General features: G+C 38.0%; 5 protein-coding genes across 9 annotated transcripts; 2 read left to right on the plus strand and 3 right to left on the minus strand.

Moving 5' to 3' along the window:
* Positions 1-266: 266 nt before the first annotated feature.
* On the plus strand, positions 267-1055 carry LOC116206894 (dirigent protein 21-like; the record flags this gene model as incomplete). The annotated part of the gene is made up of 1 exon (XM_031539728.1): positions 267-1055. A coding segment is annotated over one exon (501 nt), but the record flags the coding sequence as incomplete, so codon positions are not given.
* Positions 1056-1372: 317 nt separating this feature from the next.
* Positions 1373-2686, minus strand: LOC116208983 (aspartic proteinase CDR1-like). The gene has a single exon (XM_031542560.1). It carries the CDS (start codon positions 2684-2686, stop codon positions 1373-1375), a length of 1314 nt encoding a protein of 437 aa, XP_031398420.1.
* Positions 2687-3267: 581 nt separating this feature from the next.
* Positions 3268-4581, minus strand: LOC116207210 (membrane protein PM19L-like). Its single transcript, XM_031540098.1, has 4 exons — positions 4367-4581; positions 3902-4121; positions 3756-3801; positions 3268-3616 (listed from the first exon to the last, which is right to left on the minus strand). The coding sequence occupies exons 1-4, from the start codon at positions 4491-4493 to the stop codon at positions 3500-3502; spliced, it is 510 nt and encodes a 169-aa protein (XP_031395958.1). The 5' UTR covers positions 4494-4581; the 3' UTR covers positions 3268-3499.
* Positions 4582-5145: 564 nt separating this feature from the next.
* On the minus strand, positions 5146-12180 carry LOC116209647 (coatomer subunit delta-like). Of its 2 annotated transcripts, XM_031543360.1 has the most exons (13): positions 11995-12048; positions 11754-11820; positions 10892-10983; positions 10319-10358; positions 9330-9553; positions 8875-9117; positions 8581-8755; positions 7607-7911; positions 6723-6921; positions 6483-6636; positions 6131-6193; positions 5935-6031; positions 5146-5577 (listed from the first exon to the last, which is right to left on the minus strand). In XM_031543360.1, the coding sequence occupies exons 5-13, from the start codon at positions 9525-9527 to the stop codon at positions 5488-5490; spliced, it is 1524 nt and encodes a 507-aa protein (XP_031399220.1). In that variant the 5' UTR covers positions 9528-9553; positions 10319-10358; positions 10892-10983; positions 11754-11820; positions 11995-12048; the 3' UTR covers positions 5146-5487. The 2 variants fall into 2 exon arrangements, with proteins under 2 accessions (XP_031399220.1, XP_031399217.1); XM_031543357.1 differs by lacking the exon at positions 10892-10983 and having other exon boundaries at positions 11995-12180.
* Positions 12181-15684: 3504 nt separating this feature from the next.
* LOC116208310 (uncharacterized protein YqkD-like) lies at positions 15685-24740 on the plus strand. 4 transcript variants are annotated; one of them, XM_031541682.1, is made up of 14 exons: positions 15687-15982; positions 17354-17435; positions 18320-18423; positions 19036-19162; positions 19525-19619; positions 20045-20168; positions 21068-21148; positions 21998-22096; positions 22416-22574; positions 22669-22729; positions 23164-23234; positions 23339-23383; positions 23738-23914; positions 24009-24740. In XM_031541682.1, the coding sequence occupies exons 1-14, from the start codon at positions 15945-15947 to the stop codon at positions 24462-24464; spliced, it is 1719 nt and encodes a 572-aa protein (XP_031397542.1). In that variant the 5' UTR covers positions 15687-15944; the 3' UTR covers positions 24465-24740. The 4 variants fall into 4 exon arrangements, with proteins under 4 accessions (XP_031397546.1, XP_031397542.1, XP_031397544.1 ...); XM_031541684.1 differs by having other exon boundaries at positions 15865-15998; XM_031541683.1 differs by lacking the exon at positions 15687-15982 and adding an exon at positions 16023-16271.
* The last annotated feature ends 3008 nt before the right edge of the window (positions 24741-27748 follow it).

Raw genomic sequence — 27748 nt, forward strand, 5'->3', positions numbered from 1 at the left:
AAAAAATTAATTATTGCACTCTTATTATCTATTTCGAAACAAAAAATTGAAAAAAGAATCAGAAAATATGAAGCTGTAGAACCGGTAAGGCCCTATATATATAGGCACGATGTTATTCATCAGTCATTTCTCCATCAAGACACAACTAGTCGTACATACACCATACCGATCAAGAAGAATTTGCGTCTCAAATTCCATGACCATTTTCCTCACAAAACTCTCACTTTTTGCTATGCTATTCTTCTCCTCCACTGTACTCATAGTGAAAATCCGATTTTGCGAGAAGTTTGTTGCCCGAACAACTCGAGCTCACGACTCGAAAGCTAACCCATCTCCACTTCTATTTGCATGAGAACATAACTGGACCCTTCCCTAACGTCATACAGGTTGCCCAGGCCCCGACAACTGACAAGTCCCGGTTCTCGTTCAGGGCCGTCAACGTGGTAGATGACCTGATCCTAGTGGGGCCCGAGCGAAGCTCGAAGCAGATCGGGAGAGCCCAGGCAGTGACGGCATTCGCATCTCAGAATGACTTTGCGGTGCTATTGGCCATCAACCTAGCATTCACGGAAGGAAAGTACAACGGCAGTACTGTTACCATATCGGGGCGGAACATGGTGTTTACGGAACTAAGGGAGTTGCCGGTGGTCGGCGGGAGTGGTGTTTTCCGGTTTGCCACCGGTTATGTTAAGACGAGCACCCAGTTCATGGATCTTAAAGCCGGGATCCTTGTTCTGGAGTATGATGTCTATGTGTTCCATTACTGAAATTTCTAAATAAAGATTTACTTGGCTTGTGTTTGCTTGACAGAGAATTTATCGATAAGCCAAGTTCATTAAGAGTCTTGTTGTCTAGTTAAAATGCTTATTATTTTTAATGAAGTTTTACGTATTGGAATACTTTAAGGGTTACTACTATTGTTTATGTCGGTAACTTGGTAGTTTAAGAGTTGCTTCGTAATTTAAGTGTTTAAATACTAATGTAATCTCGGTTTATCAGTATGTATGGGAATAATTCTCCACCATCATGGAATATGGAGGAATAAGTCATCACTCTATTGAGATTGTTGATTTTTTTTTTTTGGGGCCAAATTAAGGTTGTTGATTCCAAATTGATCTGAAAGTCTTTTATGTAAGAGAAAGTAATTAGCGTAATACAGTGACATATGCTTTCGCCTCGAACTAACAGGATTGGCTGTCAAACTTGTAAGTAGAACTTTTGGTCTATTATTGCTTACCCTTCTAATTCCTTTTTCTAAGCTCATAAACCTCCCTTTTATTATCAGATTAGATATGTTAACGAGAACTTTGTAGACCATACAGGACTGGTTTTAATTAATTTACCGATTGGGAAAAAAGAGAACATAACGCGGTCAATCGTCGAGGAGTGCACACTCGATCCTCTGAAAGTATACCCTGGCCCCTGCAACATCGTAGGCGACGTTATAGTACTGTTGGGCCATCAGCCCGATGATTGACAGCCCCTCGAATTCACTCGGGGCAATAGCCATGCAGAACACATCCCCTGCTTGGTAGAACAGGCTCCCCGTGTCCAGGGATAGCTCGGCCCCATCGATAAAATGAAAAGTCACCGCTGGAAACCCTACCAAGTCTCGGCTCGCCGAGCCCTGGTAGCAAAGTCTCAACGGTTTGCGGTCGACTATTTCTAGTACACCCTCCAATAGGCCCTTGACCTCATCGAAGAGTGCCTTGTATGCCCCCAGCACCAGCCAAGTGACTGTAGTCCCAGAGTCGATGATCGAATTGCCAATCCTCTGGGTCCGGTGACTGAATACCCCGAGGTCTATATCGAGCATTTTCTCCCCGAAACTTATGCCCTCGAGAGTGATATGATAAAGTCCATCAATAATTTTCACAGGGGTCGAGTCCCCCTCGATTATCGCCCCCTCGCCTAAAATCAACTTGTTATAAGCATACTGCTGGTCGAACAAATTGCCAATGCAATACGAGAAACCGGAGCCGAGCCTTGATGGCACAGATATAAGTTGGCTGCCTAGCCCCAGGACACCCGTGAATTTCTCGTCCCAGTACTTTCCGTTCTCGTGTCCACAACCAAAGACAACATTGGACACGGCCACAGTGCCATCATCGGATGTTCTGAACATCAACTGCTCTCTAGCTAGTTCTCCTTTCGAAGATGGCCCATCGTAATACGTCTGGTTATACACGCACTGATCCGATGACCCACACCGACCACCCGGCACGACCTTGCAGTAGGAAGTGTTGCAAGGAACTTTGGAATAAGTAGATGACTTGATTGGATCAAAGATCAATGGACTAGTTTGAGAGCAATTCTTGCAAGGGACGCATTGGACCCACAGGAGGTTGCTCCCGGTGTCCATAACTGTGAGCTGTGGAACCGGCGGGTCCCCAAGGGAGAAGTTCACGAAGATCATCGGAAACGAAGGGATGAGATCAAAGCGCAAGTCCCTCGTCACGTCAAGGGACGACTTTGCCTGAAAGTAGGCTAAACGTGCAGCCGAGATCTCGAGGGATCGCTCGACGCGATCAGCTATGGTGTCTTTCGGGTTATAGTATGGAGAGAGAACCGAATCGCGATGAATGAGATTCGTGATGACCCGTTTGGGGTCCGACCCAGAGGCATAACTTATTGCGAAGATTGAGAGGAGGAGCGGACTAGAAACAGAAACGAAGTACGTTCCCATGTTCCAGATCTATGTAGATGGGCAATTCAAGAGACACACAAACACATATATACAACATATATATACATATAGCTTTCCTTTGGGAAAGACAAAATTGTCCGTTAAGGATGTCAAAGATTGCTTTATGTTTCTTTGATTCGAAGGGACGGATTATATATTCGACAATAAAGATCTTATGGGAGACCGAAGCACGTGAAGGTATATATGAAAATGCTGCAATCTTGGATTAGGAAATTAAGCTTATTTTCATGTGAGTTATCCACCTTGATGGGATCCAATTTTAACCTTAAATTTTCTTCAATCAAGTTGAATGAGCTCACAATGATGACAGTCGATCGATCTGAGAATATCATGCAAACAATCTTGTGGAACGCTTGCACATCTCGATTGGCCCGTCTAGTTATATACATCCATATGTATCTTGAAAAGAATCTATACGATCGTACCATTAATTTCGTGAAAATAATATAGTTGGGTAATTATGAGTTCGGTGTTTCAGACGTGTGTAATTAAGTTCCGCGTTTCATTGTTCAAGCTTTCTTTACTAGTTAAGTTTTGTGGGATTCATCTAACACGTATCCACCGTATAACATGCACATGGTTTTATTGGAAAAAAATGTTTTCACAACTCATACCATCAAGCTTGCACGAAAAAGAATGGGCAGAAAAAGAAAAAAGAAAACAAAGGTCAATGTGCCGATAATACCCGAAGAACATATATGCATATACATGCATATTATACGTATAAATATACATACACACGGACAAATATGACTATTTTTTATGTCAATGCGGCATTGGAATTCATTCACTTCATATCCTTCCTTCGGCCCTATACAGTGCAGTAAGTTGCGAGACTCCAGTATGAATTGCGCCAGCGCAGAAGAGTTGCGTAAAGGTCACGATTATCGTTATCACCTCCAGGGTTCGCTGCAAAGTTTTACGATATCAAGTAAACAATGCTCATCAGCAAGATTTTATACAATGGGATTCGACGAACACATCTCTTTAATCTTTTCCATTAAAACCACTAGTGTGAATTGGCATATGAAGCATCATGCAGCCTTACCAGATTTGATTCCGTCCACCCGATATTGATTTCTTTACACGCAAGTCTGCAGATAGAGAGGCGGAACCATTAATCATTAGATACGTTACCACACTCAACACGAAAATTCGAAAATGTTTCTGGCTACGAATGAATTGAAGTATTACCCCATTGCCAGGAGGCTGAGGAAGAGAGTTATGAGGGAGGAGGCAGCTGCAGAGTGAAGAGTCGGGGCGGTTCCACGAGCGACATCCTGAATGCCTGTGGCTGAGGTTGTCATCCCAACAACGCCAGCAATGAGGGCGAACAAGATGAAGAGACCAGTAGCCATGTTCCCCATTGGGAAGAATATCGGGAATATTCGAGCTGGTGTGGGTAGAATTGAAGCTGCATCACATATGCAAAACAGAGTTCTATTAGATGGCAAACCTCTGTCATGCATCTCAATCACCACGTTTGAGAATTTATCTGAGAAAATTAGATGATACATAGCACTTCTTAGAATTTACCACCCGAATTATTCGAACTTGTGCATTAGATGAAAAAAAATCATATAATGTCCTGCCTCCATCGACCCGTCCAAGTAGAAATGACAGATCAAGGGGAGAAAAAAATTACTTGGTCTAGCTTACCCGTTTCGTGAGTTCTTTCAATCGCGTGTTTCATGGCCCACGAGGCGATGACGACTACGATGAAGTAGAGCAAGAGATTGAGGATTAGCAGCATGAATGCTGCTGATTTGGCTGCTCCTGATGCCATGACTTGGGTTGGAGCTTTTGGAATGGGATGGAAAAGAGACTTGAAACAAATTTCAATTTTTTCTCGGGCTATATGCAAGTAAATACATACATATATATATATTTATATACTACTCATGGCTATGATATAAAATTGATTCGCTTGATTCCGAGGCTAGTTTTGTACCTTATTTTTAATGCAAAATTTGAAGTATCTTCATTTCGAAGAAATGGCTCTCATTCCTTAACTCCTTTGAATGTATGCTTCATGGAAGAGGAAGGAATTTCTTTAGGGGACGCAATTCATTTGTACATTTTGAGTTCAATGGTTTTCTTCCTCTACTTTTTTTCCTTCTAAATTCCCTCGAAGTTTCAAGTTACTTGGACAATATCCCATGAATTGAGATCGGAATCTGCCATCGCCTATTTAATAGAATGGAACCCGACAGTGGCCCGCAATAGTTCTAGTGTCTTTGTTGTTGATGATTACGTCGTGAGGAACTTTTTCAGAACTTCCTCCATGTTAGTTTGAATGTGAAAATGTTATTTCCGACCAGATTGATGAATCGCAGGCTTCAAAGGAATTTCCTTTTACATCAAAGATTACTCCCAGGTTATATAGCAGAGATTATTCACCACCCAGAAGAGCCCCGAACCGACCATATAACCAAGTATGAATAAAACTTATATGTTCAGTTCCAGGAATCCCAAAGACACGCGATAAGACACCATCAAGAAGCTAGCAGTTGGGAGGAAACACCGACGGAGAAACAAAATTGAAATCTATGATATTCCGGTCTCCCCGTCAATTCAATTTCTAGCAACATGCACTTCAAATCGGTGAAAAAGAATGGAACTCACAGGAAAAAATTTGGCTGTAAAATTTAAGATGTATTCAGAAAAGAATAATTTCCTTGTGAGGTATTGCTCGAAAGCTGCTGAATGCAGGCAGTGAAGGCTAGACACTATTTATTGAGTGCAGAAATGGGAAACTTAAGGTGCACTTTCGTAGACAGTCAAACCACTTGGTAGTTCTCTGTGATCAACTGAGTCCGCTGAGAGAACTTGGGAGGCGATCCACTACCCAGCGGCAAAATATTGACAACCTGCAAAAGAGATGGCTCGTTAGTACTCGAACCTAAATAGCAATGTGATTGATAGAGGGAAAGAGTTACAAGGCAGATGGCAATGCTACATAAGTTTTTAACATGGATCCATTTTTGTCAATCTACTCTCACAGTCACAGGCAGAGAAATGGAAAAGACAGAGCCACCTTGTGTATAGAAGAAGCAATACGATGACAGTATTGGAAAAGAACAGAGGATCGAGAAATGTCATCAGAGAACACATTTTTCGTAATGTAAGAAAAGCGCAGCATGAGTAAGAAAAACGAGGTCACAAAAGAATGACATGATGTTGGGGAAAAGAAATCTCAACGGAAGCAAGGCTGCTAGTGAACAAACCTTTAGATCACTGAATGTACTAGTGGCTGAAAACTGCACTGATATGGGGAAAAATGCAGAAGAATCTGCTGGAGGAACAACGAACTCCATTGACCCACTGCAAGCAACATTGCAGCATCAGTTAGTGAAATCGAGTAAAATTGATCTATGTTTGGACAGGTCCAGGCGAAATAAGTGAAAGGGTGCTGTTAAAAACCTGCGATTTGAATTATCTATGAGAAGTATTGACCACTCCAAAATGGAATTCCGGGAGTTATATCTGCAAACAGTGCGTATAAACATAAGTCAAACAGCAAAAGAAAACCGATAGATGTCAAATTTACTTCATTCTTACAGTACTTTTAGCAACTTACATTTTCAAAAAGCCAAAACAAACTTCATTGTGCCCCTAGCTAGGTCTAATTAGACATACACACGAATCGTATCTATCATATTATCCTCTTCACTGGGAAGCTCTCATCTAAAGGTGCCTCTCAGATATACTATCCATGGATCTCTATATCACATCAATACCATAAGAATGATTTTAGATAATCGAAGCAGTTCACCTCCATTCTCCATCAATCTGTCTCACATTCGGTGCTTCTCGAAGAGGCGGGAGAGGTACTGAGATCACGACATTTCTCAGATCAAACATCGATGGGGCTTCATACTCAATGCTGACATAGGTTTCATTTCCAGAGACTGAAGGCCAGCAGTTTACTGGAAAACAAGCATGTTTATACATCAAATACCATGACAATTAGACTATTAGATAACCAACAAAGCAGGAAAAGCTTTTGACCTACTTGTGAGTGGCACCATTGACTCATCAACACTCTGCATCCTCCACTTCAAAAGACCAACACCCGCTGCATCACCAGCTTGGCCAGTTGGAAAAGGCCTTTTTGGATCTTTGAGTCCTAGGATGTTCTCATTTGCAAATAGCTCTTTGTTGATGTTAGGGTGTGTCTTGAACAGAATTCCTGGATTTCCTCCAGTTTCAATCTGCAAACGCGAAACATGTCATTTATTCAGGGAAAAAGTAAAATTCGTGCTGATTATTGTGCTGTTAGAGGATTGGAAAGATTTCCCTTATCCATTGAAAAATAACGAATTAAATAAAAGCAGATTATTGATATATTTTGGAACCCTCCATATAATTATGAAAACAAATCATAAATGAGTTGCATGTTCAAAGCATGGAGCAACACTAGATGCTGCTCAGGAAAAAATTATCACGTAGTTATACGGCTTTATACTTTATAACACCATCAGATGCTGCAAGTTCAATAATTTCATAGTACCATGCCAGAAGTTCTTTGGAGCAGGAAAACCTTTTAGTGATAGGTAATGGGTGAATGTTCATTGTTGTCAAAAATGCATTCCCATTTTTTCAGGACCTAAAGAAACTCTTGTCACCATCAAATCAATGAAGAGGTGTGGTGTGCAGCCAAGATTCACCATACCGTATTCTCTTTTCCTTATGATGAATCTACTGTTCTATCTTTAATTGTGCCTGGTGTATAGTACTCTCTTGATCTCTTCCATGTTAATGGACATAAAAGGGGGAAATTCGTTCCTTGAAGTAATTTTAAACTCTGAGAATCGGGACATGCAGAAATGCATGATGTCTGTCTCCAACGGTGAGCCTTTATCATCACATAGAGAGCGAGAAAGAGAGAGAGAGCACCTGAACTTGGACCGAGGCATTATCCTGATTAAGAATTTGAAGTGATAAGGTACCCTGCACATCAAAGTTACTTAATCCACCATCTCGTTTAAGTGCCACATTGAGTTTCTCCTCAATGGTCAAAGTGATGGGATCAGTTGGTGGTGGTGCAGCCACTTTAGTATTCCCTGCTTTAGGCTGCACATCTTCGAGAATAACTTCACCTTCCGCTTTCAGGCTTTCCAAAAACTGATTTGTCTTTTGGCTTTTACCAAGCTGCATACCAAGACCTTTTGGAGGAGCGGCAGCAGATGAAGGTGTATGACCTGTAAATTATTTGCAAATAATGTACAAGTCACGAACTACAATTATTCTCAATCAACTGCATTAGCTACAAGGTTTTCATAAAGTATATTCGGGCATAAAGGAAACCCCACATTAGGTGTGCATCATTTGGAGACTCATAGAAGCAAAACACAAATAAAACATTTTTTTTTAATGAATGCTGCTTCTATTATACGGTCAAAACTTATGTACAAAAGTGTTCCAAAAACAAACAACAAATCAAATCAACTCTTTGATATTTGTTTTGGGTGTGAAACATGTTCAAGTTCTGGCATTCCTCACACCATAGTTTCCACTGATTTGCCACTTCAATTCATGGGCTGGGGCATAAATTTCTTGAACCACATGAAACTACCACAATATTGTTATGCTCTCCAAATCAGTGCCCTCTCTTCAAATATCATAGAGAATCATATCCTTCAATTGAGCAACAATGCGGAATACTAATTTTCATTTAATTTAAATCAATTGGCAATTGCACAAATCTACACATGCAAGGGAAACATAGCTGTAATAACTTTTAAAAAGTTAAGCATGCCATATTCACATTCACATGGAAACTATATTTTAGACAACTTCATCATCGGTAGGACCATAATTGCTGAATCTATCAGTCTGTTTTTACACAAAAATGAAGATGCAGTACAAACCTTTAGACTTGTTGGAGAAGGAATCAATATCAGTGCTCAACCCAAATCCAGAACCATTTCCAAAACCACTTCCATTGCTAAATATGCTCATGTCACTGAAGCTACTCTCAAGTCTTCCAGAGCCCATTGACTGCAAAGCCTTGAACCCTCCCCTGTCACCTCTAGACTTCTCAATCTGAAAACAGTGAACCAACATCTCAGCAGATCGTTCGAATTCAAAAAAAAAGAAAAAAAGGGAAACATTATGATGGAAAGACTACTGAATCCTCTATGAATATCTAACTACTTGTATACCTTGCTTTTGTCAATCTCACTAGCTTTGCGTTTCATGACGTCCTTCGTCTCATTAATCTTGCTTTGCATAACCATCTTGTGCAACTTCTCTTCTTGACTCTCCATTTCACAGTACTGCTTAACTTGGGCAACAGTTACATTTTCCTTGTGCCCAAGGGAGATGACTTCATCAAAAGCAAAAATCAATTCAAAAGCTGCATGCCCAATGGACTCTTCATCAAGAGAGAGACAATATTCAGGTACCTAACTACATTTAAGGAGTCAACTGAACCGAATTTTTAAAACACCCCTGCTCTTAATATTCTCCCAAGAAATATCCTGTCTATTAGGAGCATTGCACAATATAAACAAAGCATGGAAATCCAGGTACAGATTAGCAACTACAGTGAAAAAATAGAGGAGACAAAAATGGTGTTAATACAATTTAATAGTCATAGATCGGTCAAGAAGGATACAGTCTTGGAAAGAAGCCTCAATGTCTCCAGATCTTCAAGAATGTTGCTTTGTTTATTGGTAACAAGTAGCAGGTACAAAGCTTCTATTGGTTGGTAGACATAGCGAACATTCTCGGTTTCAATGTAAGTATGTTGTTTTCCAGTTCCAATCAACTTTGGGAAGGCAGCAAGAAGACCTTCAATTCTTATTCGAGACATATCCACAAACTGTCTACTGAGAAGCACTGGAAAAGAGAGAGAAACTACTGCTTAAATCTACAGAAGAGCCCCATTATGACATGAGGATAAAGAAGCAACTACAATTAACAAGAAGCACTACATTGAAAATAAAAATGACATTCAGATTAACAGAATTATTCATGAAAAAGTTCTGCAAATTATCATAAGTAAACTCTCTTAATTTCTAGCTAAGAACAGGAGCCAAGGTTAAATTATTAGAAGAAAACATACACTACAAAAGCGTCATAAATATTCAGAAAGAAAGCAAAAACACTTTGAAGTAGATAGGCTACATTGGCAACATTCCTGTGATAGTACCATCACTATATTGTCCCAAGTTTTTCTAAGAGTAAGCTTTCAAAAGTAACACACATGAGCATACACTATTTATAACATGTCAAAAACCTATTCTTGGGATCAAACATTGAGAAAAAAATATTTAATGTCAGCAAGATGACTAAGTTGAAATCATTGGGCACAGTTACTTGTTAAAGTCAGCCCTTAACGAAATATCAAGAACGGCAGAATATAATATTCTTGAGAGTGAAAAGGAGCGAACTAAAATTTGAAGGAAGATGTCAAAAAAATAAATAAAAGAAAAAGAAGAAACGAAAATAAAGAAGGGATTTAAAGCAAGAAATCTTTCAATAATCCTAGCATATTCATCTCTTAGTTTTACCAGCTTGCACTTCACTTGGAAGTGTTAGATAACAAGGGATATTGTATGAATAGTATTAACAAGACACCACAATATTGATATGATTGATTACCTTTTCCAGACTTGCTCACAACTGAAGCTGCCAATACAACCTAAAACAATGAAAAACAAGCAGTGAGGACGAATGCAGAAACAAAGATAGAATGCTGATCTGTTTCATTTGCACACTATCAAGCGAATAAAATTCAATTGCAGAATCCTAAGGAAACTGGATATCATGTTTACTGGCGTTCATGGAGTAAGGAAAGTAAAAAGGATTTGGACATGCTATTCATTGATCCAGCTTCTGCTAAGCCCCAGTAGAAGTTTTCTGATGATTTCGTAAGTGTCATTTGCATTACAACTCTTACAGGTGTCTAAAGTGCAGTCTGACTTTCGCATGCATGTCAGGGAACTGACTAAGCCTTATTTTGTCATTGAATAGGAATTTTCATTTGAATGATATCAAGGAAGTCCCACAGCTATAAAAGAGTGAAAAAAAAAAAAACGAAAACCAGAAAGCTTAACATACCCAAACCCCCCCCTCTTTTAAACTTCATCCCATCCTTAAACTTGGGGTTTTTTTATATGAAAATACTACATGTAAGTTTTGGTCCTTTATTCACCCTAACAATTGAGAACTCACCACTGATGGTAATGGTGCATCTTGGTGTATTAGCCGTTTTTACTGAGAGAAAACTCCTACAGGAAAATTGTTCGCTCAAGCAGGGCACTGCCCTATGAAACAAAGAATTCAAAAACCATGACCATAATAAGGCCTTAATGTCGAAGGAACATAAAATGGATTGCTTCAAACCTGAACTAATTGCATAGAGGGAAAAAGAAGAAAAACTAGGCGATGCTGAACATTCTCCATGGTCTACTCCCATAAAAAGGAGTGCTTCAAACCTGAACTAATTGCATAAAGGGAAAAGGAAGAAAAACTAGGCATTTCTGAACATTCTCCATGGTCTACTCCAATAAAATGGATGGCTTCAAACCTAAACTAATAGCATAAAGGCAAAAAGAAGAAAAACTAGGCATTGCTGAACATTCTCCATGGTCTACTCCCCAAAAACAGATTCTGAATTACGAAATATTCATGTCCAATTTCAGGGAGATGTTAAGTTGGTCAAGAAATAACATAAATCCAATATCATCAGTGGACTAAACCGAATCAAAGACATCTGTCCGTAGATCTGAGTATACGAAAGGATGGTACCTATCTACTAGAAATTACGAATTCACATAATCCGATCCCAGCGATCCAAACAAGCTAAAAGAGCCCTTTTTTTTTTTTGGTTCACCCAAAAAAAAAAAGTTCACCCAGAAAAAGAGCTGTTTCTGGGACGAGTTAGACAAGCCTTTTCTTCTATACATGACAACAATGTGCCAAATCGCGTGATCGCAGGTTCAATACATTGACAGAACTACTCAAATCAAAGCACGTAAAGTCTGAAAAATCACTCAATAGGAGAAGCACAGCATGGTCAGGACAGGGACCTCACCATCTTGGCCGACAGAGAGACAGTGATCACCGAAAAACAAAGACCGCAGCTGAAAATTCCAGTCCACCTGCAAGAAAAAAGATTCCGCTGGTATCAGAGAACGAATCGACTCTGAGTTGATACATTGATCCGTGATCGCATTGTTGGATCCAGATCACAATCAGAAGCTAGGAAGAAATGGAAGAATCACTGATGCCACTGAAGAAGAAATGAATGAGAGAGAGAGAGAGAGAGATAGTACTTGGTAGCTGGTTGTGGAGCGTGATGGAGCTCTGTTGCGGAGCGGAGGCTTGGCCTTGGCCGCTTTTGGTAAGTTGATAGAGAGGAGAGGAGGGAAGATCTCCTTCGCCTTCGCGCGTTCTGTTGATGCGTCGTTGAAGGGAGGAGAAACGACGAACCTGCCGTTGCAGTTGAAAGGCTCGATCTATTCGTGATAATCGGACAGTGACATAAATGGTCCTTCAACTCTTTATTTTTAGATTTTCGGCTCCTCAACTTTAATTTTATTTACTTGATTTCCTCATCTTTCTGAAAATTGTATTTATCCTTTCTATTGGAAAAAAAAATTATTTTAAGGTTATTGTATCCTAAATATAATTTAAGGTAAAATTGCCGAAGAAGTCCTAAAACTATGCAAAACGTTAAATTTAAATCCTAATAGTATCAGATTCGCTCAAACATGAGGGGCAACGTCCAAATATGAGGTTTTATTACTCTCTTTTTTACAGTCCTTAAACATGAGGTTTTACCACCTAATAATGAAACTACAATGGTGTTTTTGAAATCTATATATACAAAATAAAGTTTTGAATTGAATTTTCATGCCGTCACATGTATAAAAATATAAAATGAGCTCTCTTGCCATATCGTCGTCATCATCATCATGTATACTATGAAAATTTTTCTCTTTTTTTATCAATAAAATATTCACATATGGATGGTCTTTTATATTCATAATATTTTCTTATTTATTATGAAGGAAAGTGAATGCATAGTGGAGTATACAATATATTATTCTAATTAAGTAGATGTCATTTTGTTTTGCGTGTATATATAGATATTATAGTAGAGTATCTATACTATTATATAAAGTAAAAACTTTCATATTCAGTGTCACTTTTTATTTCCCAAAATATTCATGAAACTTTCTTTCTAATTTTGCAACCACTATATTTTGTACAATTTAGTAATTTCATCAAATAACTTTCAACTCCACTCATTCACTTTTCTCTTCACCTGTCACTCTTTCCCTCTCTATTTTCTCAACCTTCCCCTTCTTACTTTCCTTTTTTAAATAATTTCTCTTTCTTTTTTTTTTCATGCATAGTGCAGGTGCGTTCGTTGATATTGTCTATATTACAAATTGGAATAAGGTGGTGATTGGGGTATCATTCATATTCCCAAAAATACCCTCACAAGATAATATTATCAATTTAGTAACCACCAAAATTATTGAAAATTAAGAGAATAATTTAGTAAATTTATGTGTCTCTTAACCACAAAAAATGAGTTCTCACTTTCTCTCCCCCCCCCCCCCCCCTCTTTTCTCTCTCCTTCAACATTTTATTTATTATTTATTATTATTATTTAATATTAATATTTGGTATTTAACCTATTATATATGTATTGAAAAATTATGAAAGCTTGTGCATAGCACAAGCTCTGTGTCTTGTTTTAATCAAAAGGAAAGGAATTTTTTATTAATTATTAAGAAAATAACTTGCATATATATTTTATTTCCAAAATATTAGATTATAAGAAAATTTTGAAATATGCACGATAGAATATTATTTAGTAATTTGAGGTTAAGAATGATATAGTTCATATATGGTGTTTCCTATTACGTTTTGTTAACTCATAAAATCCTATTAATTGTGTGATATATAATTACACATTTTATTTCTGTTTTCTCTTAATCCAAGCTTTATGTTTAGGTTCTTCTCTCCATTCATACTCTATTATTGTCAAGCTTATATTTACACGTAATTTGTCATTTTATTTTGATGAGTAATCACATGCTTACATAAAAAAAAAAGTTGAATATTTGTAATTTTTTCTCTAAATTTGTGTAATTAGGTTAATATTGTTTGAGGAATAATTCAATGTTCGAAGAGTCAATATCGAAAATGAGTTGTATAGCTGTTTTATTATTATAAATTCTTCTTTTTTTATTGGAACTCTTATGTTGATCATACTTTTTTACGTGAATAATATATATAATGCTTTTTAATCCTAAATAAAAGGGGGTAATTTATTCGATATTAATTATTACTGTTTAAGAATTATTTTCTCTATCTAATTCAAAAATACAAGTTTTTTAGATATATATAGTAGAATTTTTTAATTTTTTTAACCAGCGCATCAGCCGAGTCATCGTCTAGTTTACCATAATGTAAAAGATTATTCCAGTTTTCTCCACTGATATGGACGTGACGCGTTTTCCAATTAACTTAAATGAATCATGCATTTGAGAGATGATCCATTGAAGTTAAAAACTTAATCCTACAATAAAGCTAAATGTATGTGCATTTAACCCATAGATACATACATCCAATAATGTACAACAAGTAAACTATTATGAAAAAATATATGTCATAACACAACCTTTTGTTTTTGTGTTAATTTTATCACAATTTTTAAAATTACACTAAATGACACAACGTCTAGGGTGTAATGTCAATTATAACATGACTTTAAATTTTCCGTAAAAATTAAACGGAAGGTTGATATGAGGCACACGTGGATGAATATGGGCCTAGGCTTTTGCTCTATGCGGAATAACCCATATTTCGACTTACCTGGTGTTCTTTTACCCACCCGACTCTCTCAACATCAATACATGAATCTCATCCTCACCTCTTCACATATAAAATTGCTCTTTTTGAAAACAACCACGTCATCAATAGAATGAAAAAAAATCATATATTGAACTTGTTACAGTTCACACAATGAATGAAAAATTATTAGAAAGAAAATGGAAGCTAATACCTGTCAAATGAATTGCAAATCTTAATTTGCTTTCTTCTATGTGAACAAAAGAGTGAGAAGTGTGAAGATAGACACTAACAAGTTCATGAGTGAAGAGGGCGGAGAAAGTGCAAAGCTTTGAACTGAAGAAACGCAGTAAGGCGGAAGATGTGTGAAGAGGCAGAAATGAGATTTAGGCATTTGGTGTGGGAGTTGGGTGGGTAAAGAGCACCGGACGAGTTGAAGTATGGGTTATTTTGCACGTGCCAAGAGTTTAGGCCCACTATTCATCTACGATGTGCCACATTAGCCTTTTAATTTTGATGAAAAATTTGATGTCATGACATAATTGATACTTCACCATAAACGATGTGTTATATAGTGTAATTTTAAAAAGTTATGATAAAATTGACACAAAAGTAAAATGTTATATTGCACCCTAAACGATGTATTACATAGTGTAATTTTAAATGGTTGTGATAAAATTAACGCAAAAATGAAATGTTATGTTATATATTTTTCCCAAACGATTATGTCTTGAGATGGGATTTAGTCCAAGTTAGTTTTGATTAGTTCACGTGTCATAATAGATTGGGCCATAAGCAAAAAGGCCACAAACCAAAGCTCGCACACATCTTACCGAACCCGAAGTCCGATGACCCGAAGCCAGCCAGGAGGACGCACCTTCGCCATCGCCACGTGCCTCCACCTACACCGAGGTGAGTCCCGCACGTGCGACCCCCTACCGAAGGCACAATGCCCCGCAACCCGACAAACGGTGCATCCAGTACATACACCGGGCGCAGGAAATTCAAAACGACTCCCAGCCGGCCCCACGGGTCTGCCGTCTTTGGGCCTACGTACGCCGAATGTATAGTGAAAGTGTCCGGAACAACGGCTTTCCCACTAGGGAAAGGAAATCTCGATTCAGGATTCAAAGGAAAGGGGGGAGAGAGAGAGAGAGAGAGAGGGGGGGGGGGAAAAAAAAAAAAAAGACAGACCGAGGCGACGTTGCGACAAAGCGCTGCCGGGTTGGCTGCCCCTTTATCCTCGTCCTCGTCTTCCTCCTCCTGGAAATCGAGTGTGCGCTCCGCCGCTGCGGGGAATTTCGCTCGGTTGTCTGTTCCATTGGTTCGAGTGAGAAAGGAAGGGGAATCGTCAGAGGCAGCTCGGCGGCGGGGGCGGGAGGTAGAAGAGATCAGTTGCGGGCGTTGAATTGCATCGATGGACCAGCTCGTCAACTTCGTCATTCGGCCCCCCAGGTGATCGATCACCCTGGTGCTGTACTCGGCTTCTGATTATCTGTTCTGCTGAGTTCACCGTTTGCTTCATTTCTCGGGTTTGCTTTCGACCGATCGTCGGAGTTTGGTCCGCCAATCGGAACCGGTGCTGTTCCGTTGTAGGGTGCCAGCTAGGTTGTCTCTGTTGTCACCGGTTCCCTGAGCTGTTTCGTTACGGGATTAGGCTGTTTGTATTGTGTTGTTGGTGCTCCGACATCGAATTTGCTTGCAGGCTTAGCCCAGAGATTTAAAGTTGAGCTTGAATGGTGAGGTAAGAAGGGGGAAGATAGTTTGTGAAATTTAGGACGAAGTAATGGAGACAAAATTTCTGAACTTGGAAGGATATACATGAAAAAAGAGTACCAATCTAATGGACAAAACTGAATCTATAGCTGTTCAAAACCCCACTGTGAATACTAGTTTGCTAGTTTAAAAGGTATTTCAACAGGCCTCGGGAGGTCCTTTTGTGCGCTTGTGCGCACACGCAAATTGTGTATATATATATATATATATATATATATTTTCGTGAAGCTAAAATTGGAAACATGAATTGTGAGTAATCTTGTTCTAGTTTTGACAGATGCGAATCCTGTGATAGGGTGGATCAAGGGGCCTAAGTGAAGCAATAAGTCCTAATTTCAAATTTTAATGCTTTCAGCATCTGCATTTTGATGCCTTACTTAAATAAGTGCAATATTTAAATTTAGTAACAATCGTAGAAACTAAAAATGGAGTATTTTTTGTATCTTTTGGCAATGTTATGAACCTCCTTAAGTTCGGCGGATCTTTTCTTCCCCCCTTTAGAGTAATCAGTTTTCACATTATACTTTCATTTCGCCAACTTAATCTATGATTTTAGAGATTCATTGATAATGGCGACCGACATGACATGGTCAACTCTTGGGAAAAAAATAATAAAAGGAATGGCATCTTCTTCAGCAGCATTTTCGAAGTAATTGAGAAGGCAAAAGGAATAATGAAGCACTGGGTTACCTCAAATAAGGTTTATGACGCATCATTTTCCCCTCTGACAATGCTAATATCCAGTGGACTTACTGTGGATCGTTTGTACTGTCCTCTGCAAAATTGGGCAGGGAATAGCTTTTTCATCCGAGTGCAGCACAATTATTGGACTCTCGCGTAGGCAATCGGGTTCAGTTATCATCTCTCTGTGACGGATATTGATAAATTAAGTAAATAGACAAAATGAGGGTCTGGTAGATCAACTTGGAAAATATGAAGAAATCATATTCATTGGCCCAAGTTTGGATGTGGATTTGATACTTTTGTAGACATTTTAATTTGCCTTCTATAATTTGGAGAGATCGTGAACATACATTTTTTGGACTGCAGGGCTGAGTATGATCCAAAATCAGATTTATTAGATGATGAGTTCATGCTGAAAGGAAAATTGTACCAAAGAAAAGATCTGGAGGTAAAATCTATTTGGTCATGCTAGAAGCAGTTTTTTCGTTTGTCTTACTCTGAATCTGTACCTTTTCTCTTCTTAACATGTTCTAAATGCTTTCTAGTCCAGTTATCCCATTTCGTTCTTCACTCTTTATATGGCTTATTTGGTTTGCATATTATTGGCTATGGAAGATTATTTTCTGCTGACGTTATAAGTTCCCTATAGTAGAGTCTATAGGAATCTTCTGGTACATTTAATTGGCTTGTTTTCTTGTTTATAGCGGTGCTTCTTACATGTTCACTTTAAATCTGGCCCGGAGAACTTTGGAATCTGGATTTTTTATGATAGCTTAGTAGATTACCTATAGATCCCTAGAGGGAAATAATTGTGGCCTTGCAGAGGCATTGTTTTAGAGCTAGCAAAGAGCCCTAAAGCATCTGGACCATCACTGGTCAAAGTACCCATTATAGTCTAATTGGGTGAAGAGCCTAATTGTTAGTGATATGACTTCTGGTTCTGTTCTGATTCTGGCCTTTTTTGGGTTAAATGGTGGAGATAACCTTTTTTGACCTTTCTCCGAGACTAATTTGGGATACCTCAGAGAGCTTCTGCTGGAAAACCTGACTAGTAATAAGGATGTGAGGGATAGTGTACTTACAAGGAGAATTTTTCCATCTTCATACATTTTATAGGGAATTTAGCTGTGTTAGACTGTCTGCCTGCTACCTTCTGGTTTAGATGTACTCTAAATTTCTTTAGAATTTCTTACCGCTGCTAAAATGTGGAATGGGTGTATATGTTTGTGATTGATGCAAATTTATTTTCCACTTGTTCAAAGCCCTTTTTTCCTGTAGAATTTTCCTTTGCTTCAAGTACACTATCATTGAAGGAAATTGAGCTTTCTGCAGGTCACAAACAGCCGGGGAGATGTCCTTAAATGTAGTCACTATGTGCCTGTTCATAGTCCTGAGGGAAAGCCCTTGCCCTGTGTAATTTATTGCCATGGTAACAGGTTGATTCTCTACCTGACCAGCACAGTTATTTTAGAAGCATCCTTTGTTTATATTTCATGTTTGGCATTTTGTTTTATGTGAAATAGCCGCAATAGCGACATGGAAATTTCATGCACAATTTGCAGACTGGTTCATAGATTGTCTTTTAACATGGCATATTTACTTGACTACTTAATTACATCCTGTGATCATTCTATATATTGGTCTGCGTTGATGCATTGTTTTCCCGCAAGACATGTTTGTTAATAAGTTGTGTAGCTATTTGAGCTTTTCATGGGGAGATATTTCATAAACTACAATCCATTGAATGTGAGAAACTCGGGGGGGGGGGGGGAGAATCTCTTCTACTAGACATAATATTCAACTGTGGATATCACATATATTCAGCAGAAGGATGAAGTTCCATGAAGTTCTTGCATATGCATCTGTTCAAATAGTACTGTTGAGTGTTGACTGCATCTTCATGTAGCTCCATACCCAGCCCAACTCCTCTTTTTCTTTTTTCCCTTTTTCTTTTCCCTTTATAAATGTTGCAGTGCATTTTCTGTAGTAATTACTTGACTCTTTAAGCGTAAATGAATTTTGACAGACCGGGTTCATATTTGTCGCAGTGGGTGTAGGGTTGATGCCAGTGAAGCAGCCATTATTTTGCTTCCTTCAAACATTACAGTTTTTACCCTTGATTTCTCGGGGTCAGGACTTTCTGGAGGAGAACATGTCACATTGGGGTGGAATGAAGTAAGTGTCTGCTGATTATGTTGAGTAATCAGCAAAGATTCTGTTGAATTGGCTCTGCATGTCATGCTAGAAATGTAAACGTTATCAAGATGCTGCCGTAATCCAGATAGTTAACAACTCAAAATATGAAGATGATTCCTTGAGTTGCCATAGGAGTCATAAATTCTTAGGACCCTTTGCAGTGTTTTGCATATGTGAATGATCATGCACATGCTTGTATACGCATGTCTTCCATTTTGCATAGAAGTTCTGGATAGGATCTGCAGTTATATTTAGATTACCATATTTGTGCTTTGGGTCCATCCACATTAATTTTTCTATTAGTCCTATTAAAAATTCCAATTCTTATTCTTTGCTTTCAGAAAGATGATCTAAAGGCGGCCGTTGATTATCTGCGTGCTGATGGAAATGTCTCTTTGATTGGCTTGTGGGGCCGTTCAATGGGTGCTGTCACCAGGTTTTCTTCACTCACTCTCGCTTTTTTTAAGCCCTACAGCAGAGCTATAATAAACTTCTTGGACAGATTTCTCCATCCATGCTTGTCTAACTTATTCAATCTGACACCCTATGATATAAAACACTTGAGAACTATTGGTATTCTGTTTTGGATCTAGAATAACATGTATCTGTACACCGCTCCACATGTGATCAAGTGTACTACCAAGATGCTCATTGCTTTGAAGGAGAAAAATAATCACTAATCTGTATTCTATTTTGAGAACTACAATAGCATATACTTCCTGTACACTGGAGCATAGGCAATAAAGTGCACGATCAATACACCCTTTGCTTTGAAGGAGGAAATGATTATTTACAATGCATTTCTCGTTCTTTCTATTTTCTTATATCATATTATGTAATCAATCTATTTTATTTTCACAGCCTTATGTATGGAGCTGAGGATCCTTCAATTGCTGGAATGGTTCTTGATAGTCCATTCTCTGTTTTGGTTGACCTGATGATGGAACTAGTTGATACCTACAAAATTCGGTTGCCTAAGTTCACTGTAAGTAATCCTTTTACGAAAGGCCTTGTTACCAAAGATTGAAAGAGATTAAAACAAAAAAAGGAAAATTAGAAGAGATAAAACAGTGCAAGAAGATGGTTTTTCTATTGAAAAATAGGTAGGTATAAGATTGGAGATATGCTGGTGACAGGACCGAGGTATTTACTGAAATGTTTTCCTTCAGCAAACTTTAAGAAAAGAAACTTATAGCTTTTCTGTTACTAATAAAAAGAATCTCATACCTTTGGGTAATTAGCAAGATGGAGAGATTTCCCCCTAGTCATGAGTCGGTGTTATGAGTCATTCACTACTTTGCTGCTGGTGCATTGAAATAGCTCTTTCTTTGCTATGTGTGGTAAGAGACTTTATCTCAAGAGCCCAAAAAAGAGAAGGAAAGACTGGAAATGAGAAAATATCTGTCTTTAAGCAAAGTGGTTAGGATAAAGTAATTTGAGGCACATTTCGAGCTACGCAGTTCCTACTTCTGCAGCTATAGGTTTGCATTTTTACCCAATATGGAAGCAGCATCTGTTGATGAATGGTTATACAACGGTGGTCCTTGTCCTGCGAGGTCTCTCTGTGGGAATAGATTATTTCACTAAGCCAAAACTCAGACGTGGATATTTTGACTTGTTCTCACATTGCTTTTGTGATAAATGAATCTATGTTAGAAGTTAAACCCTCCAACATATACATTGCTAGTTAATGATTTCGTTGGGATGGTTGTTAATGCTGTATAGCTGTATATTTCGAGTCATATATTGGGTACTTATAATTGCGCAAATTAATTATGAAGGCGTTCTTTGTTACTTAATGGGATCTAAGTGCTTTTATCAATCTGCTTGTTACTCCTTGAATTCTTATCTAGTGCCTTATCCATTTTGTGGGGCTTGTCTCAGGTGAAGTTTGCAATTCAATTCATGCGGAAGGCCATCCAGAAGAAAGCGAAGTTTGACATAACTGAATTAAATGCACTAAAGGTTCTATCCCATCTATTCCATATTTAATTTCTCCATGTGTTTGAGTGCTTATTTCTTGTTGGTGAACATGTATGTGTTTGTACTTCCTCTTACATCAACTTGATGAATCTTTTTTGTGTGTGTGTGTGTGTGTGAGAGTAATCCATTACATTCTATTATTTAATTAATGAAAATGCTGGTAACATCAACCAAAAAAAATAAAACAGAGAAAATGCTGGTACAATTGAATTATATATTTAACATTGCGTTTGGTAAAGAAGTTAAGCTTGATTTAATCTGATTTAGTTTGATTTGAGGAGATGAAGACAAAAGTAGTTGGGAAAAGTATGCGAGAGAATTTGAAAAAGAAAATAAAAATGTAATGATTGTGTTGTTGAATTGAGGAAAAAAAATTGAAATTGAGGAAAAAGTATTGAATAGTTGAGAGAATTTAATATTAAAAATTAATTGTGATAATATATAAGAAAAAGTATGAGAGAGAATTTGAAGAAAAATAAAAGTAATGATTGTGTTGTTGAATTGAGGGAAAAGTTAAGTTAAGTTAAGTTAAGTTAAATTTGATTTTGTAAACAAACATAGTATTGTGGTTGCGTATGGGGCTTATGTTTGGCAAAGGCACGTTACTGCTCTTACGAATTTGTTGACTTTTCCTGTAAGTAGCAGAAAGAATTTCAGACTGAAAGATTTATTTAGTTGAGATAACTAAAGGGATTTAATTTTGTAGGGGTTTATGGATGGAAAACCACTATGAACTTTTTGTTTCAAGGAGGATTTAATAAATATTATGAGTATGCATACCTCAAAATTCAGTTGTTAGGGTTTGTGTGAGCAAGTTTTTCATTGTTACAGGTTGCAAAGACGTGCTTTGTTCCTGTACTAATTGGCCATGCCACTGAAGATGATTTTATACGGCCCCATCATTCCGATCGCATATTCGAAGGCTATGTGGTAATTTCTTTCGTACTGTTATGTCTGGGGATGTTCTCCATTACTTTTATACGTAAATATATGCATATTTATGTGTGTGTGGGTATATATATTAATATATTTTGTGGTATTCTGGAATATTAAAAAAAAACAAGAAGAAGAAAGAAACATATTCCATTGATAGCATCCAATTTTATTGTGTAGATCTCCACATATTGTGGGAAGTAAATCAAACTCAGTATCTAAAAATGCTAAGCTCTGTCATTTTCTTGGTTTGCAGCTCTCCAGTTCATTGGTATTTACTAACTGATGCCTTTTGCTTTGGAAATGTTATTTACAGGGAGACAAGAACATTATCAAATTTGAGGGAGATCACAACTCACCGCGCCCGCAATTCTACTTTGACTCCATAAACATTTTCTTCCACAATGTTCTTCAGCCTCCTGAGGACGAGGTGGTGGGGACCTTTTTCGATAGTTTTCCAAGTTTCATTGGAAAGGTCAATGTAACTTCTATTTCCCTGTTTCCTGATTAAACCTCCGGCTTTCTTGGGTCCTCAATACCTTATCAGTAGTTGATCAATTTGCCTTCAGACTGGATGGAGTGGTGAGCACGAGCCAGGTTATGCCCACAAATCTTCTGTCTTGTCTAAAGGTGAGAATTCTTCTGGTTTAGGATACCTAATTGGTTTTAATGCCTGACTGAGGATAAAATCCTGTGCTTGACTTTTCGAAAGAGAATTTGATGCAATTGGCGCTGGATTTTGCAATTTTCTTAATTATGGTTAGTCTTGCCTTAGGATGATTCTGCAAAGCCTGTGTGCTCTGGGGTCCCAGAAAAATTGGTGACATTTACTTATTAACAACTCATCGTATTATATAGCGAGTTACCGGCGAATTAAGCTGGTGAATTGCTATATTAAATAACAAGAAACATTTGCTGAATATAAAAATTCATGTAACTAAAATGAGGGGATTAACATAATCCGGTAGATAACTGTATACAACTCCTGGGGGACAAAATGGGTTGGCTTCCATTTGGAGCTTGATTCTTTCTGATGGAGAAATGTTCTCCTTGAACTGTTGTAGGACTGGTGACTAGCAGCACAGCTGATGCCATTAGAGAACTGCGCACCAAACAGACTATGAGTCAAACAAAGGTTGGTGCTTTCTAGTCTGAGTTGCTGAATCCATTGGCAGCACAATTTCTTATCTTCCTTTGTGCGCTTATTTTAATCATTCTGTCCTTTTCTTACATTCTCAGGTGCCTTTTGATATGCGATCAAAAGATGATCAATCTGATGCTGAGGTGTGTACTTGCATGTGCTTTTCGTTTCTGTTTCTATAAAACAAGTAATCAATATTATGTTGTTCGACTTGTACGATATGACCTAACAAGGCCAAAAGAATTTTGCTAGTTTGTGTGATGCTAATAACGGAGACATAGGAACTTTGGATGTCTGGCACTGGACAAGTAAAATAAAAACTATTATAGTACAATGTGTCAACATTATCTGATACAAAGGTAGACATACTTGAAGAATTCATTAAAATTGATATGCTTCTATAGACGTGTGGAATCTGACGCTTAGTTTGACTAAAGATTTTCTTCCTTCTCTTTTCGTTCTTCACCATCTGAAATTAAGTCGATGCGTTGATTCAGGACTTATCAGTTGATGATGATTCTTGTACGTCTTCTTCCCGAATGATAAACTTCGAGCTATCTAATGGGAATCCTTACGGTCCTCATGTTCCAGCCTCCATAGAAGATGAACAATATGTAGAATACGAACTTGAGGACTTGGCAGGTTTCCCGAGCAGTGTGGAGGAGGAAGAAAAGGTAGCATATCTGGACCCCCAAGCACTCGTACATATTGGAGCTGGGGCTTTTCCATGGTGTATTGACTATTTCGCTTTTTGCCAATATTCCTCAGATGCTCATGGAAGCAGTCGTGGCTTCACTGAAAGATTTGGAGAAGCGTGGTCCCCAAACTGAAGACTTGATTCTCGCCAGTGGAACTGATTCCTTTGAGTCCTCTCGTGTAGGTGATCCAGAGACCTCATCCACCACAGTAACTTGTGCAGCCTCAAAAACAGAGTCTGCTTCAAGCTCAACAATCCATGGCCAAGTTTTGGTGTCAGAACACCCCTCTCCCGAGACAAGCGTATCATCTTCTCGAGCTGTGTTGGAAGTTCCTCCATCGAGTAAAACCAAAGAAGAAGGGTCTTCTCAGTCCAACCCTCCAGGAAACGCCCCAGTCCAATCCGATGAAGCAGCAGATGTCTCGGGAAAAACCAAAGCCACCTTGACAGTCGTTAAGAGCCCCACGAGCCACATTTTGGAAGGTTTGATTCGCCGTTGGGATCTCAACTGCTTCAGAAGTAGATGAAATTGGAAGTCTTTAAGTTATTTTTCTCGCTTCTCGGTTTGGATGTGCTGATGATAGACATTTATATTTTTTGTGGGCATATTGTTCCGTTGCCACGGGGTCGCCGATCTAATTTGTGTTGTAAAAAAGGATTGTTTTGGGAAGGAAAATGGGAAAAAGGGAAGAACCAAGGGGGGATGGTGGGTTGTAAATGCTTACAGAGGATGATAGTGTCTGCCTTTTGATTGAACGATAGATGATTGCTGTTAATGCCATTGTTGTGACTGCTTCTACGTCCGAGTCGACTTTCGAAATTGTTAGGGGGCATCGAATTATTGTTGCCCAAAGCTTGAGCTCATTAATCACTAGAAACTTGAATTCGAGAAGAATGGTTGTACCTCTCGTTAGGGGGTGCAGGTCAAAAGACAATTCGCGAACGATTCGGGCTTGACTCGATGAAAGCTCGAATCCTGCTCAATTCTCCCTAATCAAATTAGCCAAGCCGTTCATCAAATTCGACTCGGTTCGACTTGATTCAAGCTCGCTAATGAAATGAGCTAAGTCAAGATCAATAGTAAAAGCTCATGAGCTTAAACAAGTCTTTTTATTTTATAAACATAGATATTAGAGTAAAATGTCACTTTCATTCTCTACTTATTCATTAGTAATCGTTTTTGTCCCTGATATATTTTTGCCACTAGTTAGCCCCAAATGTTGTCATTCCGTCTAACATTTATATCTTTCCGTTAACTTTCATGACGAAAAATTCATGGACGGCGTTATATGTCATATCACTTTTTCATTATGGAATGGTATAAATATTAGACAGAATGTCAACGTTTGTGGCTAACTGGTGATAAAATTATGTCTTATTGCTTATTCATTAGCAATGTTCAACGGAATGTCAACGTTTGCTTATTCATTAACTGGTGATAAAATTATGTCAATGTTAGATTATGCTTTGGATGAGATAGTTATCTAGAGTATTCGGCTCGAAGAGCTCGCGAGTGTAAACGAGCGTTCGATTTATTTAACGAGTAGAGCTCGATCTCGTTTGTTCAGGCTCAAAAAACCTCAAGTCTAAACTTGAGCTTCGGAGCACATTATCTCAAGTCTAAACTTGGGCTTCGGAGCACATTGACGAGCCAAGCTTGAGCCTTGTAGGATTGCGTCCAGTTTGGCTCGTTGACGCCCCTACCTCTCGTGTAATTATGCAGTGGAAAAGAGTAGATATATTTTCCTTTTTGACGAGAATGCCCTCTTCTTATCGGCATGATTCGTTCAACAATGTAGGTAAACGCAAGGGTAAAATTGGAAACACGGACAAAAAGCTGGGCTCGATATAAAGAGGGCGCGATGAGGGGGTAAGAGCTTGCTTGGGGTTGCCATTGCCGTCTGAGCCTCTCAGCGGCTGTGGCTTCTACTCCCGAGCCTAAGCTGGAGGAGGGTTTGTCCTCGGAGAGGGCACGCTGGCTTCCGCTCCGGCGGTAGCCCTTCCCTCTCCGATGGCGCCCTGTGATTTCACTCTTCCTTCCGTCCTCTCCTCTCCTCTCACACTCTTCTCTTCGTGTTGCATTTCACTTGCCGATCGATTTGTCGCGTCGGTGAAGCACGCGAACGTACATACGTACATATATATATATATATATATATATATAGCTATGCATCGATGACGACGATTGGAGCTCCCCCGGCTCGGAGACTGAAAATGCGCCAGGTAAGCTTGAACCGGGCTGTGAGGACGAAAGAGACAGTGGCAAGGTCAGGCCGATTTACAGAGAACCGTCCGTATCTTGGCGTGGCGGCTTCGGGGGCCGAGCCGCAGCCATGGCGGGGTTCCTTCGTCCCATTTGCCTGAGAAATCGCATACCACGCCGATCTGAGCCCTTTACCTTCTCTTCATTTAAAAATCTGAGATTGAGATCTACATTATCGGTATCTGTTTTTTCGATTCAAAACAGGGAAAAAAAATGGGTTTCTTTTTCTTTTTCTTTTTTTTCTAATTTATTAGGGTGCATTTGATTCGTTATTGTTAAATTACGGGATGTATGGTGCGTTTGGTTCGAGAGTTAAAAGTAACTTTAATTTTGATTGTGAAAAAGAATAAAATTGTGTATTGTGTTGATTTGAAGTTAAAATTAAAATTTTTGTCAAATGTGTATTTTTGTTATATAGTGTGTTGAGTTAAAGTTAAAGTTAAAATCAAAGTGATTTTGGGGCCGTTTGGATTCAGAGTTAAATTATTTTTATTTTTATTTTTATTTTGATTGTGGAAAAGGACAAATGAGATATAGTTATAAATTTGACTTGAAAAACGTGTATTTTTATTATGTAGTGGGTTGAGTTAAAGTTAAAGTTAAAGTTAAAGTTAAAATTAAATTCTTTGAAAACAAACGGGTTTAACTCTCAATATAAAAGGGTCATAAATTGCTAAGAAAGTAATTCCGAAATGAAAGTTTTCGAGAAATTTATTGAAATTTATAGTGTGTTATCATATTTGGTGAGTATATTAGACCATGTATAATGGTGGGACTCTAACGTGGGTCCACTATTTGGCACATAGGCGTCATCTCAATGAGATTTCCATTCGATTTACTTTTTCTTATTATTAATATTAACTAGACGGTGATCCGCTAAAAATAAATTTTATTATACAAATATTGAAATATCAAAACTTATTTATATTATTAAATAATGTAAAATTTGATTGTAATATATATATATATTATATAAATGATTCAGTTTTATGTAAAAATAGGAATTGAGAAAAAGAATATGTAGAAATTAATTTAGTATTATCTTTTTGGTTTAATTATAATTATAATATGTAAAACTTGCATGAATATCAAAACTTAAAATTTGCATTGAAATGTTCATTTAACAAATCAAAATTGAACCATGAAAAAGAAAATTTTAGAGAAGACTACTAAAATAATTAATATCGAAGTAATTAATTTGAAATTTGCATTAAAAAAATTATACAATTAAATTCAATCAAAGAATTAAGAATAAATTCATAAAGCTTATAAACTTGAAGTTCATGGAGAAAAGTTTTCCATTATATTATGATATGATGAAATAAGAGTAAAACTTGGCATAAAAGTTAGAAAAGCCTGACCTTTATGAAGGAACACCTGTAATGGAATTGCAACATAGAAGATTATTAAAACTGAACAATCAATATCGAAGAAATTAGTTTGAAATTTGCATTAAAAGATTTATTCTACCAATTAAATTTCAACTATAGAATTAATAATAAATAACTAAAGCTTATGACTTCGAAGTTCATGGAGAAAAGATCTCCA

This window comes from Punica granatum, chromosome 5 (assembly GCF_007655135.1).
Source record: "Punica granatum isolate Tunisia-2019 chromosome 5, ASM765513v2, whole genome shotgun sequence".
Lineage (NCBI taxonomy): Eukaryota > Viridiplantae > Streptophyta > Magnoliopsida > Myrtales > Lythraceae > Punica > Punica granatum.

Bases quoted from the DNA above. Each gene is read 5' to 3' on its own strand.
- LOC116208983 (XM_031542560.1), bottom strand. From the start codon at position 2,686: ATGGGAACGTACTTCGTTTCTGTTTCTAGTCCGCTCCTCCTCTCAATC.
- LOC116207210 (XM_031540098.1), bottom strand. From the start codon at position 4,493: ATGGCATCAGGAGCAGCCAAATCAGCAGCATTCATGCTGCTAATCCTC. The intron at 4,122-4,366 runs GTAAGCTAGACC...TATGTGATGCAG, and splicing joins TGAAAGAACTCACGAAACGG to CTTCAATTCTACCCACACCA. The intron at 3,617-3,755 runs GTAAGGCTGCAT...AAAACTTTGCAG, and splicing joins GGTGGACGGAATCAAATCTG to CGAACCCTGGAGGTGATAAC.
- LOC116209647 (XM_031543357.1), bottom strand. The intron at 9,554-10,318 runs GTAATCAATCAT...TCTCTTTTCCAG, and splicing joins TGTGAGCAAGTCTGGAAAAG to TGCTTCTCAGTAGACAGTTT. The intron at 5,578-5,934 runs GTTTGTTCACTA...TCTCTTTTGCAG, and splicing joins GTACATTCAGTGATCTAAAG to GTTGTCAATATTTTGCCGCT.
- LOC116208310 (XM_031541682.1), top strand. From the start codon at position 15,945: ATGGACCAGCTCGTCAACTTCGTCATTCGGCCCCCCAG. The intron at 21,149-21,997 runs GTTCTATCCCAT...TCATTGTTACAG, and splicing joins CTGAATTAAATGCACTAAAG to GTTGCAAAGACGTGCTTTGT. The intron at 23,235-23,338 runs GTTGGTGCTTTC...TTACATTCTCAG, and splicing joins AGACTATGAGTCAAACAAAG to GTGCCTTTTGATATGCGATC.